General features: G+C 42.4%; 1 protein-coding gene across 4 annotated transcripts in view; it reads right to left on the bottom strand.

The window, feature by feature from the left end:
• The window catches only part of CSMD2 (CUB and Sushi multiple domains 2), a 549,151-nt gene that overhangs the window by 438,959 nt on the left and 86,668 nt on the right, over nucleotides 1–23,524 (bottom strand). For all 4 annotated transcript variants that reach the window (XM_048825804.2, XM_075121410.1, XM_048825805.2 and 1 more), the window contains exon 3: nucleotides 19,729–19,841. In XM_048825804.2, the coding sequence (XP_048681761.2) occupies nucleotides 19,729–19,841 (113 nt within the window). The remainder of the gene's footprint in view (nucleotides 1–19,728; nucleotides 19,842–23,524) is intronic.

Genomic DNA, 23,524 nt, shown 5'->3' with positions numbered 1-23,524 from the left:
CATGGTGTCTGCCTGGGACTGCATGGGGGGAAACCTGTAACGCTAATGGGGAAAAACTCCACTCTTGTTATCGGTTTCTGTTACACCAAGCTCAGGTACTGCTACACTCAGTGAATGAGAACATTCCGCACCCTCCATTTGGGTAACAGCTGAAGGGTGCTAGTAAAACCCATAGAAACAAGACCGTGGAGCAATTTATGCTCCGCCACAAAGCCTCCATCCCTCTGTTTTGTGGCTTCAGTCTTTCAGAGCAACTGCACTTTGTCTGCACTCATATCACAAAGCAGATCACTTACAGAGCGGTGCCCCTAGGCTGTTCGTATTGTCACAACACAGGCTCTCTGACAGTACGGTATTAGCATTCCAATGATAACCACCACTAACTTCCCAGGAAGGGTGATGTGATGTAAAGCTGCACGACAGCCCAAACAGACAAGCCACGCGATGCAAAACTAGACCTGTATCCATTTCTAATCCCACCAACCTCCCAACTTGCTTTAGCGAGGTCTTCTTTGGAAGCCTCCCATGCAAATACAGACCAAGCTGACTCTACTTAGCTTACAAGAGCTGATGGGCACAGAGTGTAAAATGTCCTATCTGCAAGGTTACCACAAGTGGGCTTGGCTCTGAAGCCCCAGATCTGCAGTATGCCCTGCCCCTCCTCCCAAATGTGCAATGCTCCCTGGATTTAAGCTAATTTTCCTACAGGCTTAATGGGTCAGCTCCAAAAGCTTTTTCAAAGACTGTCATGGAACTCCATAGCCTTTGTGTCAGGCCCTACTTCAGAGGGATGGCTAGTTGCATACAAGGCATAGATTTTTATTTATTTATTTTTAGAATTGTATCTTGGTTTTATGCAAAGGTTCCCAGCTCCTCGATATAGATTCTTATGTCATACTCAGCCTAATATGTGAGCACTTCAAATGCCTTGGAATAGTGGATGTATCATAACTAAAATCAACAAGAACTAACATATAATAGGCCACATCCTCACCTGGTGTAGAACAACTCCGCTCCGCTGACGTGAACAGAGCTATGCTGATTTACACCGGCTGAAGATCAGGTCCAGCATTGTTACTCTACATGCTGCTTTCACCATCGCAGGTCTGATGGGAGATGTAAATGTTGACAGGATGATTGTTTGAAATGGAACTTCGAAGGCATACACTCTTATTCAGAGCCAGCCTATATAAATCACCAGGGTCCAGAGCTCCCTGGTTTGTTAAGCCAATGCTACCGTCAGCGCCATCTGTGTAAGCTACTTGACCTTGCAACTATCAAGAGAAGCTCTCATTAGCTACAGCAGAACTGCATCTTATCCCTTAAGAGAGAGAATTTCAGTTCTATGCATCCATAGGTGCTCGCACCTGAATGCTGCCCGCATCCGCAAGAAGAAGGGGAAAAAAAGCATATTTTCATAACAGGTTGAGTGCCTCTATTCATGCATCACACCAATATGGGAAAACACAGCCATTGCAGCTACTTACAGATATTTCCTTGATGCGTTGAAATGTCCACATCCAGATATTTTTGCTTTACCAACCCCTAACTACTTGAAGTATGGTCAAGCTCGTAACAGCACAAGGAGCTAAAGCCTGGCTTATTTGTTTGATTTTACTTCAACAAAATTATTGGGTATTACACGCAAGAATCAGACTCCAGAGCACTTACTGTTTCTTGCCAGGGCTGAGAGACATGACTGACTCACCACTGTCTCACCAATTTGTCATTCATTTCCTGCTGGTGACTGATGTGCCTCTGCTAACTGGGTTGCTTTCTTCCTTTGATACCTACCTTTACACTCAGTGCTGCTCACAGAGGAGACAAGTGTATGGGGAGATGAGAGAATTCACCAATAATGAAGAAATATAGTAAACTAAGATTTGCAAATTGACCTTAGATACTGCATGCTTCCTTTTAAAAAAAAGAAGTTTTACTTATTTTAATTACCTGCAGTCTTCTGTCACAGGAAGTTTCCCTCCACCCAGGTCCCCAACTCGGTTTTCTGGACTGCCCCATCATAAACAGGAAAATACACGTTTTGAGAATCCAATATATTTGTAACTGACATTTGCCTGTTAGCTATTTCAAGGAATACAACCTACAGCATCAAAAGTTTTTTTTAATAGTAAATGCAGAAGCTGTTCAACCGTGCACACGCATACATGCACACACAGAGCAAAACAATTTTACCCCAAGACCAGTGCCCTCTCTAAAGTGAAAATGCAAGAGAAATTTCTCTCTCTGTGTCAGGGAACACACTTTTGTGGAACTCCTCAGAGAACCATATTTAGCCCTGCTATCAGAGTCAGTAGCTCTTACATCTTCAACTTGACAACAAATATGTCAGACGTTGTTCAGCTATTCATGTACCTGTTGACAACTACAATATACACAACAGTCCTCCTAGCCTTCCAGTGCTAGAGTTGGCCAACAGCTCAGTCTGCACTTGGCCAAAGGTAGAGTTTAACATCAAGATTTAGCAGGAACTAAGACTAATTTGGGATACACAGCCCAGCTGAATGACTTTGACCAACCAAATGGGTTACTGTTTCTCTTGTCAAGTTTCCAAACATGAATGTGAGTGCAGAGAACAGCTGACTGAGGAATCATTGTTATTCCCAATATGCGCACGGAACATTACATAAAAGTTGCATCTTGTAAACAGCTGATGATAGAAAGGGAAAGAACTGTACAGCTGATAATATTCTGGATGCATTTCAAAAGCAGTGATGAGATAAACCAAGACCATATGTTATGCAAACATGTTGCCAAAGTACATTTTTAGAGGTTAGGTAGAAAACAACACTTAAATTAATTAACTGACAGCAGAATCTATCCATTGATATGTTTTCAACCTAATTTTACAATGACTTCGCTTTCTGATAGACTGTGTAAAGCAATCCTGTCACTCAATATTATTGACATTTCATTGCTATAGTGCTTATTGTGTAATACTGTTTCATGTAACCCAAATACTGTTACTTTATAACCAAGAAATAAATTAAAATATATTGTCCTCAGTGGCATAGTTACCGAGGTTTGCATGGCAACAGTAGCATTATGTGTATGAACTACATAAAGTATACGGTGAGCCCTAAAAATCACAGAACCAAACAGGAAGGAATCGTAAAACGCTTTTGTCCAAAATGTAGTAATTTGGTCCAAATGTAATAATTTTGGACATTCCCATTAAGTGGCAATGAGTCTAAGAAAGAGTTCATTATAGTCAAGCCCCCACGTACTCTGATCTCATGAACACAGTCATTTGTTAGCTAGAGGGAGTCACTGAAACGATAGGAGACTGAGTCTGAAATGTAATAAAGGGGTCATTTTTGACTGCTTCTAGCTACTCAACAGGTTCTCATGTAATTTGTCCTGGAAATTCAGTCTTTCCCTTAAGAACAAATGTTATGAACACATTCATTCTCAAAGCAAAACAGGAGGAATTAAATTCCCAGTATAACTGCAAATCTCAATGCACCCATACGTGAGGAACAGCTACTGATGTGTCCACAATACATGCACTCACAAACTGTGTTGTGTGTGTCCAATATGCAAAAGAGAAACAGTCAATTTCTTTGAATAATGTGTTGCATTTTAGCAAAAGAAATATAATCAGAATACACTGAATACGTCTATAGAAAAGCAGGACTGGGGTAAATGAGGTCAGGAATGTCTTGGAAAAGACTGGGAGCTGAAAATTAAGAGGAAAGCAGATTAGCAAACCCTCTAGGACTTGAATGGTGATTGTGTGAATTTAAACTACGCCAACATGGATAGAGATGAAAATCGTTCTTCAGCTAGGGAATTCGTAAGCATTTTGAAGTTAAAACTTTTGTCCCTTCTATATTCATAGATTATAAAGCCAGAAGGGACCACTGTGATCATCTAGTCTGACCTCCCGTTTAACACAGGCCATGGGACTTCCCTGAATTAACAGCAGGGTCTGCTAGAAGAAACATCCAATCCTGATTTTAAAATTGCCAGCAATGGATATAGAAAGCCATAAACCAAATCAGATTTCTTAAAACCAAGCCTGGAAGACCACAACTGAACTACAAATAAAAGAATCCCCTGAATGTTCAAAATACCTGTAATAAATCTAGATCATTGGAGCAAATTTTAGTTCTCAGGAAAATGAGAGGTTGGTGTTAAGGCCAGGACGTGAAGACAGAAAGGAAAGTGTTTTCCCCCTACTGCTCTGCTAATTAGCTCATCTAGCTAATTAGCCCTGCAATACCCCAATGGTTACTGTGCCTCTTGCAAACAGACTCCCCAATCACTCCGAACTGTTTCAGACACCATGGTATACGTATAGGTTCTGGAACTAGGGTTGCTCCCGCACTGCCGGGCTTGAAGTGGATTCTATTAGCTACAGGATCTACAGTTTGGTTCAATGCCTCTCAGCACCCACACTATACAGATTGTTTCAGCACTCCTGGGCAGAAGGTGGGGGAAAGGAAGGGCCCACTGCAGAGTCCCTTCTCTGTCTGCCAGTGTACAGCACGCATTTGTCACCCTCTCAGGCAACTCTCAAGCTTCTTCTGTTTCCTTTTCAATCCATGTAGCTTGTTCTTTGCCTCCTGGTGCGTAGGAATACCAGTGAGGAGGGACAATGGTGCTTTCTGGCTCCTGCTCTTTATTTTGGGCATGGTGCCCATTATGATTAATTAGTCTTTCAATCCATGGGCATTAGGGTGCCCAAGGAGCTTTTGGGCACAGGGACGTCGATATTCACAAATAATCATCTGTTGAATTTTTTTAGCTGGTTTTGTTTTCAATCCGGCACTTCTCTTGTTACCATTTGTAAACCGGAACACGGCCCACTGCAATCCAATGTAGCCCAAACCCATACAACTCCATTAAGGTAGCAATATTAGAAAGGGGTTGAGATGCAGTAGAGCTTAGGGACTATCAAAAAGTAAGAGGCACCAGGACAATTCATTTAGGACAGGACAGCCGCTTGTGTCTCATTTGGGTGTTACCGTGGCAGAATCAACAGAGCAAATGTTATCACTACTGGTTCCTCCGGAAGCATTCTGTGCACGTTTTCATATCAGAATCCAAGTGGCTGGTGCAGCATCACCCAGCGCCTTCTGCAATAATTTCAACATAAAACATGACCGCGTCAGAATAGCTGGGGTTTACACTGACTTTGAACTGGTGTCAATAACAAAACGAGGTTCTGGACAATTGAGAACCAGACGCCTAGCATCAAAGTTATGGACGAATGAATGGGTTGGAAACCAAGCTAAAGAACAGAAAATAGTTTGCCACCAACACACAATAACACAGATGCTGGAGATGAAATGAACCGTAGGGAGGTCTGCACTGGTTCCCTGTATTGTATGTTTCGCCGCAGCTAGAGAAATAACTTGCATTCATTTTCCAATGTATGATTTCCACCTGTCATCCCAAAATACTTTATTGCTTTTACATGGCAGTGGATCAGAATACAGAGCCGGAAGAAACCTGGCCTGATTACCACATGGAGGAGTGGTTGAAGAACAAGAATGCCATTTTGCAAAACATGTCGCAGTTTTGGAAACACACTGCTTTCTGTATCTGAATCAAACCAAGAGACTGCAAAAGTTCAGAGTTAGGTCACTTGCCTGGGATGTGGGGGAGACAGGTTCCAGAACCTGCTACAAATCGGGCAGACTAAGGAACTGCTGCCCTAACCAACTGGCTACTCTGGGGTGGGTATCTCTCTCTCTACCCCTCTTCCCTCCTCCCCAACCCCCACAAAAATTTAATCCCGGCCCTGAGAAAGTTTTGTTGAAACCAACGCACTTCCATAATACGTTTTGGTTTTGACAAATTGGCGTTTTCCAAATGAAAATATATATATATTGTTGAAAAATTCCTGATCAGCTTTAATCCCATGCTGTTGCTGTGTCCTTGTGCAGTTTCCCCTTGGGCCCACTAGCCAAACCCAGCACTTGGAAGAAACATTAACAATCAACCAATCGCAGCTGTCCTAGCCAAGGATGGGCCACCGTTGGCTGGCAGGTGCCACAGAGCCACCAGATTTGTGGCCCATCCTGCCCTCACCTTTTTACACATACAGAAGACTCCACATATTTTCAGCAAGCTGGACCTAAATTCTAAGCAAAGCTCCTGCACTCTGCAGCACTCTGGTGTGGCAGATGGGGAAACTTGTCAGATTCATTTAATAACAGCTTTTAATGAATTAAACAGGAAAAAAAATAATGCAATGGAGCACAGCAACCCCCACATTAACATTTCTATATTCCATTAAATGTAATTAATGATATCCCCATGTTTTCTGCAGGGCAGCAGGTTTCTCACAGCCATACAAGCGGCGAGGGTTGAAGCTGGAGGTTTTGGCAGCTGTACGGGAGACAGTTGGGTCTTTTGGCACGTAGGGAGGAATGAGCGCCAGTCGGGGATGCTGAGAAGAGCACACAAGCTGAATGAGTGTGCTTAAATTCACCACTGATCATTTTGTTTAATGTGACATTTACCATTAGCATCTTTAGACTTCAGGGTTAATACCCCCTTGAGACAAAAGGGGCCGTTTGAACCGATTATCTCAGGGTGTCGGCACTGTGAGACATCACAGTTTCAGTTCCCAGGCTCTTTTCCTTTACAAATTCTTCTCTATGATCACAAGGGCAAGAAACTTTTTTGAAACAAAAACTTAGATCCTGGAACAGAATTCCACACCAAAGAGGGAGAGTGGGGAAAGGTACATTTAGAGGCACTGTGTGGTACACAGGGACCAGGACTACATTCAGATGTAGGAATGACTTCTCCCACCACTAGAATGCAGCCATTTATGGAGCGGAACATGGATATTATTTAACAGTTACAAATCAACAGCACCCTAATAGTGTAATACAGGAGGGAGGAAGAACACTGGATCCGCTGGAAACTCTGGAGAAATTTAGAGGAGCGGAATTGGAATTGTCCAAATGTGGAAGTTGACGAGGATCATCAAATTAGCACACACCACCCCCAAAACTCTAATGAAAATATTATGGGCTCTTTAATGACCACAGGAAGCCAGAAGCTTCGGCTGCATACCACAATCAAAAGAAAGTACTCACAGCAGCAAAATCTAGGCAGTTATACCATGCTCCTCATGCTAGTAGTATGCATAGTCTCCTCTTTTGGAAAAAAAAAGAAAAGAAAAGACAGGCAGTCATGTCCGGTTCAATACTGACTCACAGTGCTACCTGCTGAATCACTACAACTACTTCCATCAACATCATGGGATTTCCCTCTGAGATCCCCCTTCCAAGCACCGAGCCCAGCGTGACCCTGCTTAGCTTGAAAGATACAAAGAGATCACAGCCTAGAGGTGGCAACGCTGCAGCTCTCCCAGGTCACACAGATGCAGCATAGTAAACCAAAGAGCAGGGCAGGCAGGCAAATAAAAGAGTCTGTCATTTTTAGCACAAAAGCCAAGACATGTTAACAGCAGCAGATAACTATGAAATGACGACGCCTAGAATAAAGGGCATGACACATATGCCATGACAGCCATGCTGCCTGCCTCAAATGTCTCCAAGACAATGGACAACACTCATCAGTCGCTGTCCTCCAAGGAAACCTGAACAATACCTCAAAAGACAACCCTGAGATGTTAAATTCATAGATCAGCTGGACACTAAAAAACAGACTGAACAGGGATGCTGGTTTCGTGGCCCATTACAATTTTTAACATACCTGCAGCCTACTAAGCCTATATTGCATGGTCCACTTCATTTTAACAGGTCTCCCATAGCATGTGTGAACCTCATTATGCTCAACAATCTGTCCTACCTTGTATTTAGCTTGGACACTCCTGTTACCTTCTCCAGACCTGAGGAAGAGCTCTATGAAGCTCAAAAGCTTGTCCCATCCACAACAGAAGCTGGTCCAATAAAAGATACTGTCTCACCTACCAGTTGTCTCATGAAATGTAGTAACAGTCACCTGAATGAGCTGAATGCACAGAAGTCCTGAAAGGCATTGCATATAGCTCCTTAAAGTTTCACACCCAGGCTGATACTAAGTAGCTCAAAAAACTGTTTAGAGCCTAATCAATCACTGAAAGCACTAAGAGCTATGCCTCCAATTGCAGGTCATTTGGTTTTGACTAGATTCCAGTACTTCTTTAAGGGATTCTACCATCAGGCAAATGAAATGGCATCAACCTTCCAAAAACGGAAGAGCAAGACAGCTGCATTGTTATTCTTCCCCACACCAGCAAAATGAGATCTTACCTGTAGCTTGCAGTAACTCAGGCCAGGTCTATGCTCCCGCTTGCGTCGGCAACACTTATGTCGCTTGGGGGTGTGAAAAAACACACCCCTGAGCGACATAAATTTGCTGGCATAAGTGGTCATGTGCACAGCGCTATGTTAGCAGGAGAGCTGATGTCTCCATCAGCTGGAGAGCAGCAAATAGGACCCAGGAGTCCCAGTTCAGGTTTAGTTAGAGAGACAGGGGGAAAGGAGGCTAGAACCTTTTATTTTATCATCTAAATATCCATGCCTAGGTCTACAAACAAGCACTGTGAAGAAAGAGATATTTGTACATGCGAAAGAGGAGGGTATTTATTAAGGAGGAAAACAGTAGCATTTACTTGGGGCTGTTTCTCTCTGTATTTAAACACTTCTAATTTCTTAAAATAAGCAGTGATCTTCTAGGCATAATTGTTTCTTTTCAATCAGGCACTTAGCGTTTGCAGCTATCAAATTTGTCGCAGCTGTAATCAAACACGATGTCTCAGAAAAGGAAATCTTCACCTACTGTTAAATCCTGTTGCATTAGGGACTAGTGCCTCTGTAGCCAAAGACCCCAGTGTTTGCAATAGTACATGCCCTAGGCTTGGTGGCTGAGCAGACTTTGCTTCCATGAAGACCTTGCCTTCACTTAACATGGATGAAGCAGCATATAATATTCCTAGAAAGATTTAGACATTTTCTTCTATTAAGAGTTGTATTTGCTTTTTCCCCAGTAGGGCAAGTCTGGAAACAATTGTGCTCAACAAATTCTAATGTATAGGACTACAGCGCTGTATCTTCTAAGTATGTGTCACCAGAGGGAGGAAAGCTAAGGCATTTGCTCGGCACTTAAAACTCAATTTCAATTCCTCAATCTGCCACAAACTCCTCGTATCTTTTAATGTCTGTGTCCCTCAATTCCCTACCTATGAAATGGGAATACACAATTTTTCCATTCTCTATTTAGACTGCAAGCTCTTTGGGGAAGATATTGTCTCTTACTATATGCATGTACAGCACAATGGGGCACTGATCTCATTCGGAGCCTCGCAATAATAACACAATGCTACTCAAAAGTGGGAGCATTGGAAAGCATTGCAAATTGAAGTAAATTCTAGCTAAGTGGAGGTGCAAATATGAGCATGGAGGATGCAGAAGTGAAGTGACATGCCCAAGGTCACAGGGCTAGCTTGTGGCAGAGCCAGAGATTTAACTGTTTGACCACAATGCCTCCAAAAAGCGTATAGTCGTGAGAGATTTCCAGCCCATTCATGCAGAACAAAGGAGCTGGAAAATGTAAGTGCCAAGTTCAGCACCTGAACTTTCACATACATACCTCAGCCAAAACCCCCAACTCAAATCTTGAGCCCACTCTTTTGCTCAGCACTTTCAACTCCCATTGATTTCAGTTTTGGGCACTCAGCACCTTGCAGCATTGGAGCCCTTTACAAAGTTGTCCAATCACTACTAGCTGTCAAAGAATTTTCACCTTCCTACAGAATTGCTAACACACATGTCTAGATAGAAACAAGTTTTATGTAGGATACCCGGCACCTGACAGCTTAGTTAGCATTTGCTAAGCACTTTGAGACCCTCAGACAGAAGGCACTATTCAGAACTGCGAAGGACTATAAAAGTTTTATTAAGCTCAGCTCAGCTCAGTGTTTTATAGCACAGCTTTTGTCTTTATTCATGTACGATGAAGAGCGAGCGTTCATAGCATTCTGTTAAGTCCCTTGATTGTTCTTCATGCCCTTAAAACTAATGACAACACAGCCAAGAGGCAGCAGTTTATAAATTATAATGCAGTTTCATCTTTCACCCACATTAATACACTAAAAACAAAACACCCTCCACGCATGATGAACTGTTGATATTATTGAGGATAGGATGTGGAATTCCTACTGATTTTCCACTTACTGTAAATGACTCGCCCAATTTATTTTAAACAACACCTTACTATGTAGTCATCAGGTATGCTGTAGCACTGATTATAATTAATTTCGTATTGTAGATACCTATAATAGTGGCACATGCCATCCCAAGAGCATGTCCTAACATTAGTTTAGCATCTCTCTTTCAGATGAAACATCAAACCGAAGCTCTGACCACTTGTGGTCTTCAAAGATCCCATGGCATTTTTCACAAGAGTAGGAAGATGACCTGGCCAAATCCTAACTTGGATTATTTATAAATGCACCTCCATAATTCCCCCTGCAGGTACAATGAGATGCAGTGGTTGTCACATCCAATTTTAACTTGTTGCATTGCTGTGTGTGGCTAAGTATCTAACACCTTACACCTCTTATTGAAGAGCACAAAGAATCAGGAGTTCTGGGTTCTGTTCCATGGATTTGCCATTGATTTACACTGTGCTAGGAAGCACAGTGTAAAAGGGGATAATATCTAGTCATGGGGGTAACACAGAGGTTTATTTAGTGTCTAAACATTTTTGCAGACTTGAAGTAAAGATGCATTACTTCTGCTACTACTTGTATTCTTTTATTATCATGTGATGAGCATGCGAAACTAGAGTATAGCAAGTATTCTATTTGATCTGCTTTGTACCTACGTTGCCCTAGTATCTGAGTGCTTCACAAACATTAATGAATTTATCTTCACAGCACACCTGTAAGGGAGGGAAATATTACTGGCCCTATTTTACAGATGGGAAACTGGGAGCAGAGACACTGAATGATTTACCCAAGATCACAGAGCATGTTTGCGTCAGCACTGGGAACTGAAGCCAGATCTGCAATCCTAATCTAGCACCTTAGCCAAAGGAGCACCCAGCCTTGCTAGCATCATTTTTAGTAGCAATTATTTGCATAGTGCCAATAGTGTGCAGTGGAAGTTATGGGTGATCAGCAGCTCTGAAAAACCAGGCCTACAGCAATTGTTATTATAAGTAATCCCATTAAATGTAATGGACAAAAGAAGCAGTATGCCTGGTAATAACCATGTGTGAGATTCTGCTCTACGTATTGACTGGTAAAGTCAAAACTACAGCAGATGTCAATTTTGTCCTTGCATTGACCACTGTGTGTTTGGAAAGTTTTAAATTCCAGAACAAAACTTCCTTTCTTCCAGCTTCAGTGCATTTGTTTGCATAATGTTCCAAAACAGGAGTCTTAACAGGAGACACAAAAGGAGTTTGGCACAGAGCAGGAGTAGTCAATAGGTGGACCATAGCCAAATCCGGACCACCAAACACTTTTGAACAGACCCTGACATCTTTTAATTTACTCATTACTGTTATTCTTTTTTATTATTATTTTTCCGGAGTCTGGACCTTGATTATTCATTGACCAAGAAATTTGGACCATGACAAAAAAATAATCGACTACCCCTGGCATAGAGTACATCCCAACTCGGTGCACAGGGCTGCATACAACAGACAGCTAATGCAAGTTCAGCTCATCTTCACAACCAGATGTTGAAAATCCTTTTGGACCCAAAGTATTAGCAGTCAGTACTGTCCAGTGCCAGACAAAACGAACTCGGTGCTGTCTGCACAGTACTAAATCTTGTCAGAAAGTGTGCAGAACGGAATTTAGCTTATATTTCACACACGCATGTACACACGCACATGAGGAACCTTTCAGTGCATCTGCCTAAACTGTACTTGGGCTGTGGCAGAAAGGCGGCTTAGTCTCAGGGAGGACAATGTTTCTACTTTTTACCAGCTCCATATTCACACAGCTAAAAAACAGAGACAGCGCAAAAGAGCTTTTCCTTGCACTTCTCGGTGCTTAAAACAATATGTCCAGCATTAAGAACATAAGTACCACAAAAAAAGGCAGAGATTAGGAAACAAAAAGAAGCAGGGAAGAATGGAAGTGGATGAAAAATAGGTGAGACAAGGACCTGAGAAGCAAAGCAAAAGGAAAGAAGACAGATGAAGATGGGAAGAGAGAAAAGAGGAAAAAACAGAGATGTAGCAATTAGGCAGGTGAAAGTAAGGAAGATTGAAAAGCATGAGCAGAGGGGGGGAAACATGCCATGATCTAGCAGTATGGAAGTCAGGTATTCCTGAATTCCAGTCCCACTTCTCACACCAAATTCATCTGTGGCTTTGAGCAAGTGACAAACTCTCAGCAACTCATGTTCCCTATCTAGCATTAAATCATTTCTAAAATGGACTGTTGTACAGACTACCCAATTTATGTTTTTAAAGCAGAAGACATTATCGGCCAGTTTCTGCCATCTTTACTCACATATAGTGCCCTTGAGCTCAATGTAAATACGACTTAGTAAGAGTCCCAATAGAAATATTATTTTGATATAGAGGGTAATAAAATTATTTTTACAATTTTACACATACAAATATGAAATATCTATTGTTTTCTAGCACAAACACCAAAGTAACAAGATAAATGAATCATATCTTACGTTAGATAACATTGTTTGTACAGCACCAAACACAATGGGGCCCAACCTGAGGGGAACTTTAGGTGTAACTACAATATAAATGTTAAATAATAACAAAAGCTGGATTCAGTGAGCTCATTCACCCATTTTCCCAGGGAACAAGGCGGAAGAGAGACTAAAGTAACAAGAGTACACTTTTTATATCCTTTTTGACGCATCCATCTTTGCACTTGCTCTTCCTATAAAAACTAATTTCCCCCTTTTAATAATAAAATTGCTGAGAAGTGTTTTGTTCCAATTTTAACATTCTGCTTAGGTGGGGTGTTTTGGGTTTTTTTGCATTTCCCAGAGATTGTTTAAAAAGAGGGGGAGAATACCAAACATGGTTTGACAGCAAATCATAAAAGAGTCATTTACAGCAAGGACTCTCATTTCTGTCTTTAAACACAAATTGTCGCATCGCAAGCTATTCAGTGAGTCGTAGATTATGAATGGACTGAAACAGAACAGCAGCAACAACATATTCCCTTTCACCAGAAACATAGTTATCTCCTTCTTTACTCTTAACTAAGCCTTTGAGAAAGATGTATAGCTGAAGTGTTAGTGGGTGTTCCTCCCTTACCTCTCAGGATTAAGTTTTAATTAAAACATGAGTTCTCCCTCACGTTTGGTGGCGCAGGCTGGGTTTTGAGTGGTTTATTTTTCTTCTCTCAGGAGATAAACTCAGTCACTCATTTTGGATCTTTGCTATCTCAGCAGCTGCTCAGAGGCTTCTGCATTTGATTTTTTAAAAACACCATCAATTACTTCGGGTTTTGCTTTGAGAAAGAAAACCTTTTTTAAAAAAAATCTATTAACATTAGCTTTATCTCAGATTGTTCTGCATCACAGAGAAACACAGAACTAGAGAACGTTATAGAAGAGGGGGGAAAAACCAATGTTAACCCATCTAGTCCCTGATTCAGCAAAGCATGTTCTAAACTCAGTAGACCCACTGACTAATTATATTCTCCCCCACTCAGCACAACCTGAAAAAACTACTGTCCTACCTTGGTATTTATATCTTTGAAATATACATCAGCGGAGGCCAGAATTTTCAAAAGTGCTCAGGACTCAACATTGGCTACAAATGTGGGTATTGAGCACTTGGAAATCTGACCCTTCCACCCCCAGTTTAGCCAAGCTATACATACCTATGTAAACTTCAGGCAATACCTACACTCAAGCAGTATAGCTTAGATCTAGGCTCCGTGTCAGATCTCATAGTAACCCAGGAAACCTATGGCTCCATGCCAAAGCATCAGACAGCAAATCTATGTTGCAGCTCACTCACAAAGCAAACTGTGATCTCTTCTAGTGGCTCATACTCGCTTCTCTCTCTACATAGCCGTGGCCTGGAGCTGGCCCTGCAGGCTGGTAGTAGGGAGGCAGAACCACTCAGAAACTATTGATCCCAGCCTCCAAGAACTTTAGGGTGTCTGGATAAAAACACTGCCTGGGTCCTGAACACCCCTGGCTTGGGGTTTAATTATTACAAAACAAAAACCCAGCTCAAGAGATTTTGCCAAGCCAAACCCCCTACGTTGTGTAGTGCCTACAGTGGGGCTATAATCGGGGGGGGTGGGGGGGGGAATTTTCCCTGTGCAGGGGCAGAGCAGGGCAAAAGCAATTGGCTCTACCAGGTCCTCCTCATAGTCATTAGCACAGGGGACATGCTTGGCACAATGGCAGCAGAAGGCAGACGGGGGGTAAGTCCAAAGCCGTGCTCAGAACAGGGCTTCTGACCTGCAGAGCAGCTCCGTGCTAAGGATGCTATAAGGAAAGCAGTGTAGGACTGCTCTAAACTTACAGCAGGGGTTGCATTCGCCCCCGCAGCACACCGGAAGCCAAGAGGCGTGCAGGTGGCATGAAGCCACCTTTGCACCAGCTGCTCCTGGGCTGCCCCTTCGAGGAGCAGCCCAGAATCCAGTCCAGACTATTTAATTGCCCTTCCCTGAGGGACTGAAGAGCTGTGAGCAATGCAGGAATCTGAGAGCCAGCTGTCACACACCCCTCTTACTCTGCTTCACCTGCAGGTCTGTGAAGGAACACTGCCACCCAGTGGCCAGGTGCGTTCCGCACAGCCCTCATGTTCCCTCGCTTCCAAGCCCCAGGCCCTTCTTTCCAATTTCCAATCCAGAAATGTGAGTAGCCTTAATCCCAGCCAGGATGGGACAGGCAGTCAACACTGCAGCTCAAACACACAGAGGCATGAGCATGTATGGACTAAGACCTTGACAAGGCAAAATAATATCCACTCATTGACCCAGGGTTTCTTGGGTTGTTTTCTTTCCAGTGACACCGTGCCCTGGACCCACTCTCTTCACTGAAAAAAACCCACAAAAATCCTTGTCTCGGAAGTAACTATCTCAGTGTAAAACCCTAATGGAGACAAAACCTAGGCAGCTTTTGCTTTCGTCTATCTAGACAAGGTCAACATTATCCCTCTCACCTGGCGTTTACTCCAACTAGCCACCTAAAGATAAAAACTAGACCACCCTCTTCACTAGTATTTTACATTGAGATAGATAACCATGCAAAAACATGTGTCTTTCAGCAGTGAAGGCATCGCCCTAGAGTCTGAAGTAGTCTCTGAGCAGAAATGTTGCCCTACTCCTATTATGTAGCAGTAATCCCAGCATGACTCAGCTGTTTTATTGAAAAGGCAAAATTCTGCTGTAACCCTAGTTCCCTTTCAAAATATGCAACGGGACAGTGCATGCCTGTATATTCAAAACTTTTTTTTTTCCAGTGGCTGATTAGGATCTTTACCAAACTTTCCAAAAACGTTGGAATTCCTCATGCTTCTCTCTATCAAAAGCAGGACAGAAAATGCTTTGGCGATGATCTAGTCCACCCATCTACCATTCAATATGGAAAATACTGACATTGTAATATAAATAATAGACGCCCTTAAATACGTCAACATTTCTGAAAACATGCGGGGGAATTTAAAATTTGGGGTTGTTGCACAGTTAACTAGATAACTACACCATGTAATCCTCACAAGTCCTAGCACAGAGCAAAGGGTCCTTTTCCCTCGTATTTTTTGTGTGTATGTCACTGATGAGATGATGATTTTAAAAATTAATTAAAAAAAAATCACATGAGGCTATGTAATAGTCTCCCAAAAACTTATCACCTGCAATGGAGAGGCAGGCAGCCAGGAACTGCCAGTTGCAGAATGGCCACTTTAGGGCTTCAGTTGCATGTCTCTGCTAAAATCATTAAGCCTGTCCCAGAAAGGCTTGCTTGGGGGAGAGGGGTGTTTATTAAAGAGACCAAACTGCATTGCAGGGAGTCGGTACAGTACAGGCCAGACAGTAACCTAAAAAGCAATCCTAGGACTGCAATGCTTTGGGGTTGGCCAGGTATGGAAATAACCTCTTATTTCCAGTGAGATGTACTGGATGGGACCGGATAGGGGCTTTGTCATTTTCCTTCCATACCCTCTACGAGTCCACAAAAATAAAAGCTATTGAAAAAGCTGTTGGCTTGTATGTTTCACCTTCTTGTGCTGAATTCCTCACATTTTCCTCCTTGAAACACAGACATCAAAACAAGCATCCTCATAACTGAAATAAACCTTGGGAGTGGATGACTCAGGAATGGATGACGCAGCTTTTAAAGGAAAGTATGTGTGGTGGGTGGGAATGTTTCATACACCTACAGAGCACATTGTCGTCATAAAACAACTGGGGCTAATACTCTCAGCTGGTGGCAAATACAAAATATGTTTTGTATCACTGAAGGCTGTATAATGTATTTAAATATTACTCCAGGCCCACTCTGATAATGAAAGCATTGCAGCCGAAACACCCTACTTTACAATGCTGGTCATATTTTTTTTTGTAATTCCATTATTATTATTAATGATAAAACAATTCATATGCAGCATTCAGAATAACTACTAGAATGAGGACTACAAACCTGAAACCATTGGGATAAACAACATGCCTGGTATATGTAATGAAATCAGTCGTCACTTACGGCAGCAAACGGAGAATTCATGCAGAAGCCAAACAGCAGCGAGAGTGAGCAATGCATTTCATATGGAGTTGAGCCCAGAGTGAAATACCTGCTTAAAACTAAAGCCCACAGCTCAATCCCAGAAAAGCTCTTGCGTGGTGATGTTATTGCCTGGTGAGTCAACAAACAACAACACTAAAAGAGTTTGAAGGCAGATGAATTGTAGCCTTGCTGCAATTTCTGAACACGTTTAAGATCAACTGGAAGACGTTCCCAGCAGTTCAGGGCAAAATGCAAGTTCCAAGGACAGATATTTGGCTTTTCCTACATTTGTTTGGGGACAGAGGTGCAACCACTGAAAGAAAGAATGCCCTTGTGGTTAAGCGACTTGCCCAGGACTCAGGAGATGTGGGTTTAATTCCCAGCTCTGCCTCAGAACTTCTCTGTGACCTTGGGCAAACAGTTTTCGAAGCCATCCTGGGGAACTGGACACTCAATTCTCATTCATTTTAATGGGCCTAAGTTTCAAAACTGCGTCCCTAAGCAATTCAAAGTGCAGACTGGACAGGGGAGATTTGTGTTCCCAGTTGCCAATACTACAAAGACCCCAATTAGGAAAATGTTTCTAATTTTAGTTAGAAACGGAAGTTAAAATTAAACTTGCATAATGTGAATATCATACACTGGTCCCACTGGACTGATCAGCAAGAGGGCAGTGGATCCATTCGTGGGGTTCCCCCCAAACACACGTAAAATTAAAACAATTTATGTGCAATGGGAACATTATGGTTCTGAAAGGCAGTGAGACGATAATGGTATCTAGAGACAGGCATTCGTGTGTGCTGCCCATATATAAATGCACCTCAATCTTGATCTGCTGCACCAGACATTATCCAGCCCTGGGCTCCTCACAAACAGCTCTACTAATACACATCAGTCCTACCTACACCCGCACCCCCTTTCCCACTCTGTTCTTATCCCGGGGCTTCACAGACCTCTACTGATACCCTTCAATCATAACAGTGACCATACTGGGTCAGACCATAGAATCATAGAATATCAGAGTTGGAAGGGACGTCAGGGGGGTCACCATTGGTCCATCTAGCCCAGTATTCTGTCTTTCGATAGCAGCCAATGCCAGATGCTTCAGAGGGAATGAACAGAACAGGCCAATTTATCCAGTGATCCATCCCGTCATCCAGCCTCAGTTTCCAGCAGTCAGAGACTTAGGAACACTCAGAGCATGGGGTGGCATCCCTGACCATCTTGGCAAATAGCCATTGATGAACCTATCCTCCATTAGTTCATCTAATTCTTTTCGAACCCAGTTATACTTTGGGTCTTCAAACATCCCCTGACAACGAGTTCCACGGGTTGACTGTGTGTTATGTGAAGAAATACTTCATTTTTTTTGTTTTAAATCTGCTACCTATTAATTTCATTGGATGACCCCTGGTTCTTGTGTCGTGTGAAGGGATAAATAACACCTTCTTATTCATTTTCCCCACATCATTCATGATTTTATTCATCCCCAACCTACTCTTCCAAGTTACGGTCCCTCAGCCCGCTCAGCCCCCTTACGCAGTAAGCCTCAATCTCCCACGAGCAGAGATGGCTAGATGCATCAAACAACATAGCAGTTTTGCAACGTGCACCAACACAGACTTAGAGTGAGACCCTACAGCTCATTTTTGTTTGCCACCTGAGCCAAGATCTGAATCCAGGCCTTAAGAGGCAAAAACTCTGAGGGGTTTTCAATTAGCTCCAGTGTCCCTCCTGCCCTGGACCCCCCTGAAATTTCATATTTCTGATTAATTCAATGACTATGAAAAACAGTTTGGCTAAAAATAAAACCTTCTTGAATCTGGTCAAACATCCCTCAAATAATTTAAAATATATGTAGGTGCAAATCAATCCTGGATCCAGCTTCTTTACACGCGTATCTACTATATCAAAGGAATATAAAACGAACGATCAAGAAGAAAGGTATCAGAAGACAAAAGCCAAGGAGGGGATAGCTGTATAAAAATGGAAATTATATAAATTTGATCCCACATAAGTGGCCAGCTAAACCTTAAAATAAAAACCTATTATTAGCTCTCCATCCCGAGTAACGTTCAAACATAAGGGGGGCAGAAAGGTGATCCCCATTCTGCTGACATTCTCAGCATGTTGATTCTCACTGAAAGACTCTGCAAGCAACTCAGGAGACAGGGCTGTGCACAAACGTTTGCAGTAAAAGCCATAACCAAGTGTGACCCACCTCATTCTCTTGTCTTGCTACAAGTTTGGCACTAGGGACAGGTTCATGCGATGTTTAGCTGAAGTTCATGAATGCCCACGTGCACCCACGGGGCTAGATTTGAGGGAATCTCAGCAGAGACAAAAGAATGAGGAGTACTTGTAGCACCTTAGAGACTAAAATTTATTTGGGCATAAGCTTTCGTGGGCTAAAACCCACTTCATCGGTTGCATGCAGTGGAAAATACAGTAGGAAGATATATATACACACACACACACACACACACACACACACACAGAGAGAGAACATGGAAAAAGAGTATTACCATACCAACAATAGTTATAGAGATCCAAGCATTTCTGTAGCTGGACAGACTACCTCCACAATTTTGAATAATACAGAACATTTTACCCCACCTAAAAGGAATGTACGGCAAAAGGTTTAAAACCTATTTTTTGGGGTTTTTTAAGAAAATGCACATGGAACTCATAAACAAAGCTCTGAACTTTGGAGGGCTGCCTTCTCCATGCAGCCATGCATTCCCCATTAGCTCATGTCCTCAGTCCCGTTGGCCGGAAAGAGAGCTGCATTCTCTGTGACGCTGAGGAGCCCGGAGCTAACGTTCTACTTTCTCTTCCAATCCCAAAGCAGCGCTCTGCCTTCCTTTACATGGTAACTTTTAAAAACATTTTGAGTAGAGCGGGTGGATAAAAATCAAATTTGCACCGAAATTTTTGTTTCCTTTGGTAATTTTTTTTCCCCCAAAATTTCCACACACTTTTTTTCCACACTTTTCAACAAGGGCTTGTTTTTAGTCCCGGCTACAGCATATGGAGCAGTAAGACAAATGGAATGGGGCGGACCTACCTTCATAGTTTGCCTGGAAGCCTTGAGCACTGACAGCATAGTCGCTCACGAGCCATAAAGATAACACAACTCCAGTGCTCACGATAGGAGCAGGCAGCTGGAAACCTGTTAACCTGAAAGACACCAAGAGAAAGGTTAGACTGGCAACACAGGACAAGCCAGCAAGTCTAGAAAGACTCATACTCACAGGGATAGCCACCACCTTGGCCAACATACCAGGGACTGAACCAGGGATTTCCAAAGCTAAAAGCATGAGCATCTACAGCTTGAGCTCAAGAATCAAGTCTATTTAACTAGGGCTACAACAGACCTACAGCCTCTGTGAACTGAGCACCAAGTGGGGCCTCTTACACACTTACCAGTGGGTTACAATGGCTGTTACCAATTTCTTCATTATGTACATTGACAGCCATTCTGTCTACTTCTGGTCAGATTTTATATTTACCATTTCATTCACTGGGGACAGCTTCATGACATTTAAAAAAACCAAAACCTCACACTTTCTGGAAGGTACAGGGAACATAACAATTGTCTATTTATCTGCCTGAAGCTTTTCAAAAGCAACCTGCACCGCTGTACCTAAGCACTAACCACACTCGCTTAGATTTGTAATGGTCACATATTCTTTCCCCCACATACTCCAAAGAGTGTAGTCCAGACGCCAGAGAAAGGGACAAAGTCCAAATTCTGATTCCTGGTTCTTTTTCTGACGCACGCTGTGACCTAAGGCAAGTCACTTAGCCTCCTTGGGTCTGTTCCCACCACCTGTGACATGAGAATGATACTCAAACTTCTGAAAGTCCCAAGGCTTCATTCATTAATATTTATGAAGTGCTTTAAGATCCTTGGAGTAAAGGCACTACCTAAGTGCCTAGAGTGTTATACGAATAATATTAAGTTGGACTCTCAATCTAAAGTAGCAGAGGATGAGAAGCAATAAAACCAACATTGCCAATTATCTGGCTGGATTTACATCGACTATTTATTCTGTATATCTACCAGAGACGAGGCTTTTGCTACGAGCCGAGAGTTCTTAAGGCAACAGAACTGCCAGCTAACCCCAAAAGGAACTCTCCTCTGGACTAAGCCAATACAGACATAACTAGCTCTTGCTTGTCATCAGCAGATCTCAAAGTACTTTACAAAGGAGTCAGTGTAATTATCCCCATTTTCTACAAGGGGGAAGCAGCTTGCCCAAAATAATGCAGAGTACCGGAGCAGAACTGGGACTGAATCCAGATCTCGTGAGTTTCAGTCCAGTGCTCAATCAGCTGAGCCAGTGGGTCACCCTAAATGCCTTAAAACAGAGCTTTCAAGATCTTCAGATGATTGACTTCTTGCAAAGCTTTCGTATGCAATATATGGAGGGACAGAGGGACAGAGAGAAGAAAAGGGAAGGAGGTTACAGTCTGTGATTACAAGGGAAAAAAGGAGTGAGACAGAGTGTTCCCTCTAAATAATAATAATACCTATCTTTCATACAGCACTTTTTGTCAGTAGTTCTCAAAGCGCTTTATCCCCATTTTACATATGGGGAAACTGAGGTATGGCGTGGCAGTAACTTGACCAGGGTCACCCAGCAGATCATCAGTAGCAAACCCGGAGACAGAGCCCAGGTCTCCTGAGCCTCAGTCCAGTGGGAAAGAGACATGAGACTGATACTCCGCACAAGAGAGAGGTGACAACAGTGTCAAAAACATGGGTACAATTAACAAAGCAAGAACAATCTTCCACAACGTGTCCTCAGCATAATTACTTTGGGATTTTTTTGACAGATTGACTCTGAGTTACAAGGTAATTGTTAATTTTAATACAGAAGTTTGTTCATCAACATTTTTTAATTGGCATTATAGGATCCCATGCACTAATTCCCTGATACTATATTGACACAGACTGAGAATAGCTAATGTACATTTCTGACAAACAATTACAGTTTTATGATTTATAATCCATCCCCCTGCACTTGGCTAAGACGAATTACATAATAGATTTACAGAATGAAAAAAATAACGTTTTTCAACCACTCATGTTAAATTCTTGCCTGCCGTTCCCAAAGACAAATCCAAATACAATCTCTTCTGTCTGATAACACTCAGAAAAATCTGGCTGCTGCAAAAGCATGTAAGAAAGAGCAATTTAACCTATGGAACTCATTCCCACAAGATATCAAGGTCAAGAGCTGAGCAGGTTTCAAAAAAGAATTCAATATTGATTCAGATCTTGAGAACATCTACAGTTACAGCAGAGATGGCATTTTAAGAAGCTCTGAAGGGATATTTAGAGTATGAGCCAACCTCTCATTAACGGGGATAGGAAGGAATTTTCCCTTATGGGCAATTTAAATCCCCACTTCAGAGTTTCTTGCACCTTTCTTTGAAGAAGATAGCCTCGGTCAGAGACTGGGCCGTAGACCAGAGAGACCACCCTGGTCTGATTGAGTCTGACAATTCCTACAGTCCTATAAAAACAACTGAGAATTTTATTCAGAATATTTCCTCTTCCTTGTACAACATTAGGTTAGAGACAGAAAAGCTCTGTCATGTGTTCTACCACAGCCCCCTAAACACGCTCATGACATACAACCATACCTATTTTAAGAGCTTTCATCAAGATAACACTAACAATGCAGAGTCATAAAAAGCATCTAATGTATTTAAATGACCCCCAACACCATAGCAGCTAAGCAAGTCACAATCTATTTAGTGTATTTATCTTCACAACACCCTGTTAGGCAGGGCAGTGATATTATCTCCATTTTACAGATGAAGAATTCATGCACAGAGATATTCAATGACTTGCCCAAGGTTGCACAGAAAGTCTGTGGCAGAGCAGGTAAATGACCCCAATTTCCCATGGACCAGACTAGCACCTTAGCCCCTGCCATCTTTCCTCTCTCAGGGCAAGAAGTAAACTATTAGGGCTAGGATTATTAAAGGAATCTATAAGAGTTCGGTGACCAACTCCTCCAGGCGACTTTGAAAATTCAAGTCTACAAAACAAATGCAGACTCCCCTCCCTCCCCCCGCATTTTCAATATGTCTAAATATTGTGCCAAAAGGACGGAGCCCTGACTGAATAATGAAATTGGACATGCCCTGCCCGAAACCCTTATTAAAGAGAAACTCTGCCGTTATCACTGGCAAAACCCTTACAGTTGCTAAATATGATAGTCAAGGCTTAATGTAAGCTAGGAAATATTGAAGGGCACAGACATGAAGAATAAAATCCTTTGTCTGCAGTATTTTAAGCCCATATTTCTGCTGAATAAAAAAATCAAGTTCTATGTTAAAGGGTTTGTACCCTTTCACCACGTATAGATGGGTAGAAAAGCGAGGTGGCTATTTTTAGATTTAATTAGAAGTGCTTATTGAAACCACACTATTTTTTACAATAGAGGCACATACAGAAATGTGGAACAATTTTAATGAAACCATGTGTTGCAGATGACAGACAGTTGCTTAACCCCCTCTCCTCCCCACCCCTCTATATAGACAGATAGATATTATAGTACCTGGGGAGTGGGGACTAAAACTCTGCACCCTTATCTCCAAGACAGATCTGTACCACCTGAGCTAAAGAAGATCACCCCTTACCTCACTGCAGTAGGAAGTCTTTTATCTTGTCCATGGGTCCACAACTAGAGGGTGCCATCGAGCAGAGTATTTTACACAGTCTCCACAAAAAGCCCCACAACAAACTCCCTCTTCCCTGACACCCCCCCACCCCTTCCCACACACAAACATTTGCCCCACTGTCTGAGGGAAAGCTTAGAACAACAGTGTCCCCCGAGGGTCAA

Source organism: Caretta caretta, chromosome 19 (assembly GCF_965140235.1).
Source record: "Caretta caretta isolate rCarCar2 chromosome 19, rCarCar1.hap1, whole genome shotgun sequence".
Lineage (NCBI taxonomy): Eukaryota > Metazoa > Chordata > Testudines > Cheloniidae > Caretta > Caretta caretta.
This window is presented reverse-complemented; position numbering and strand designations above follow the sequence as displayed.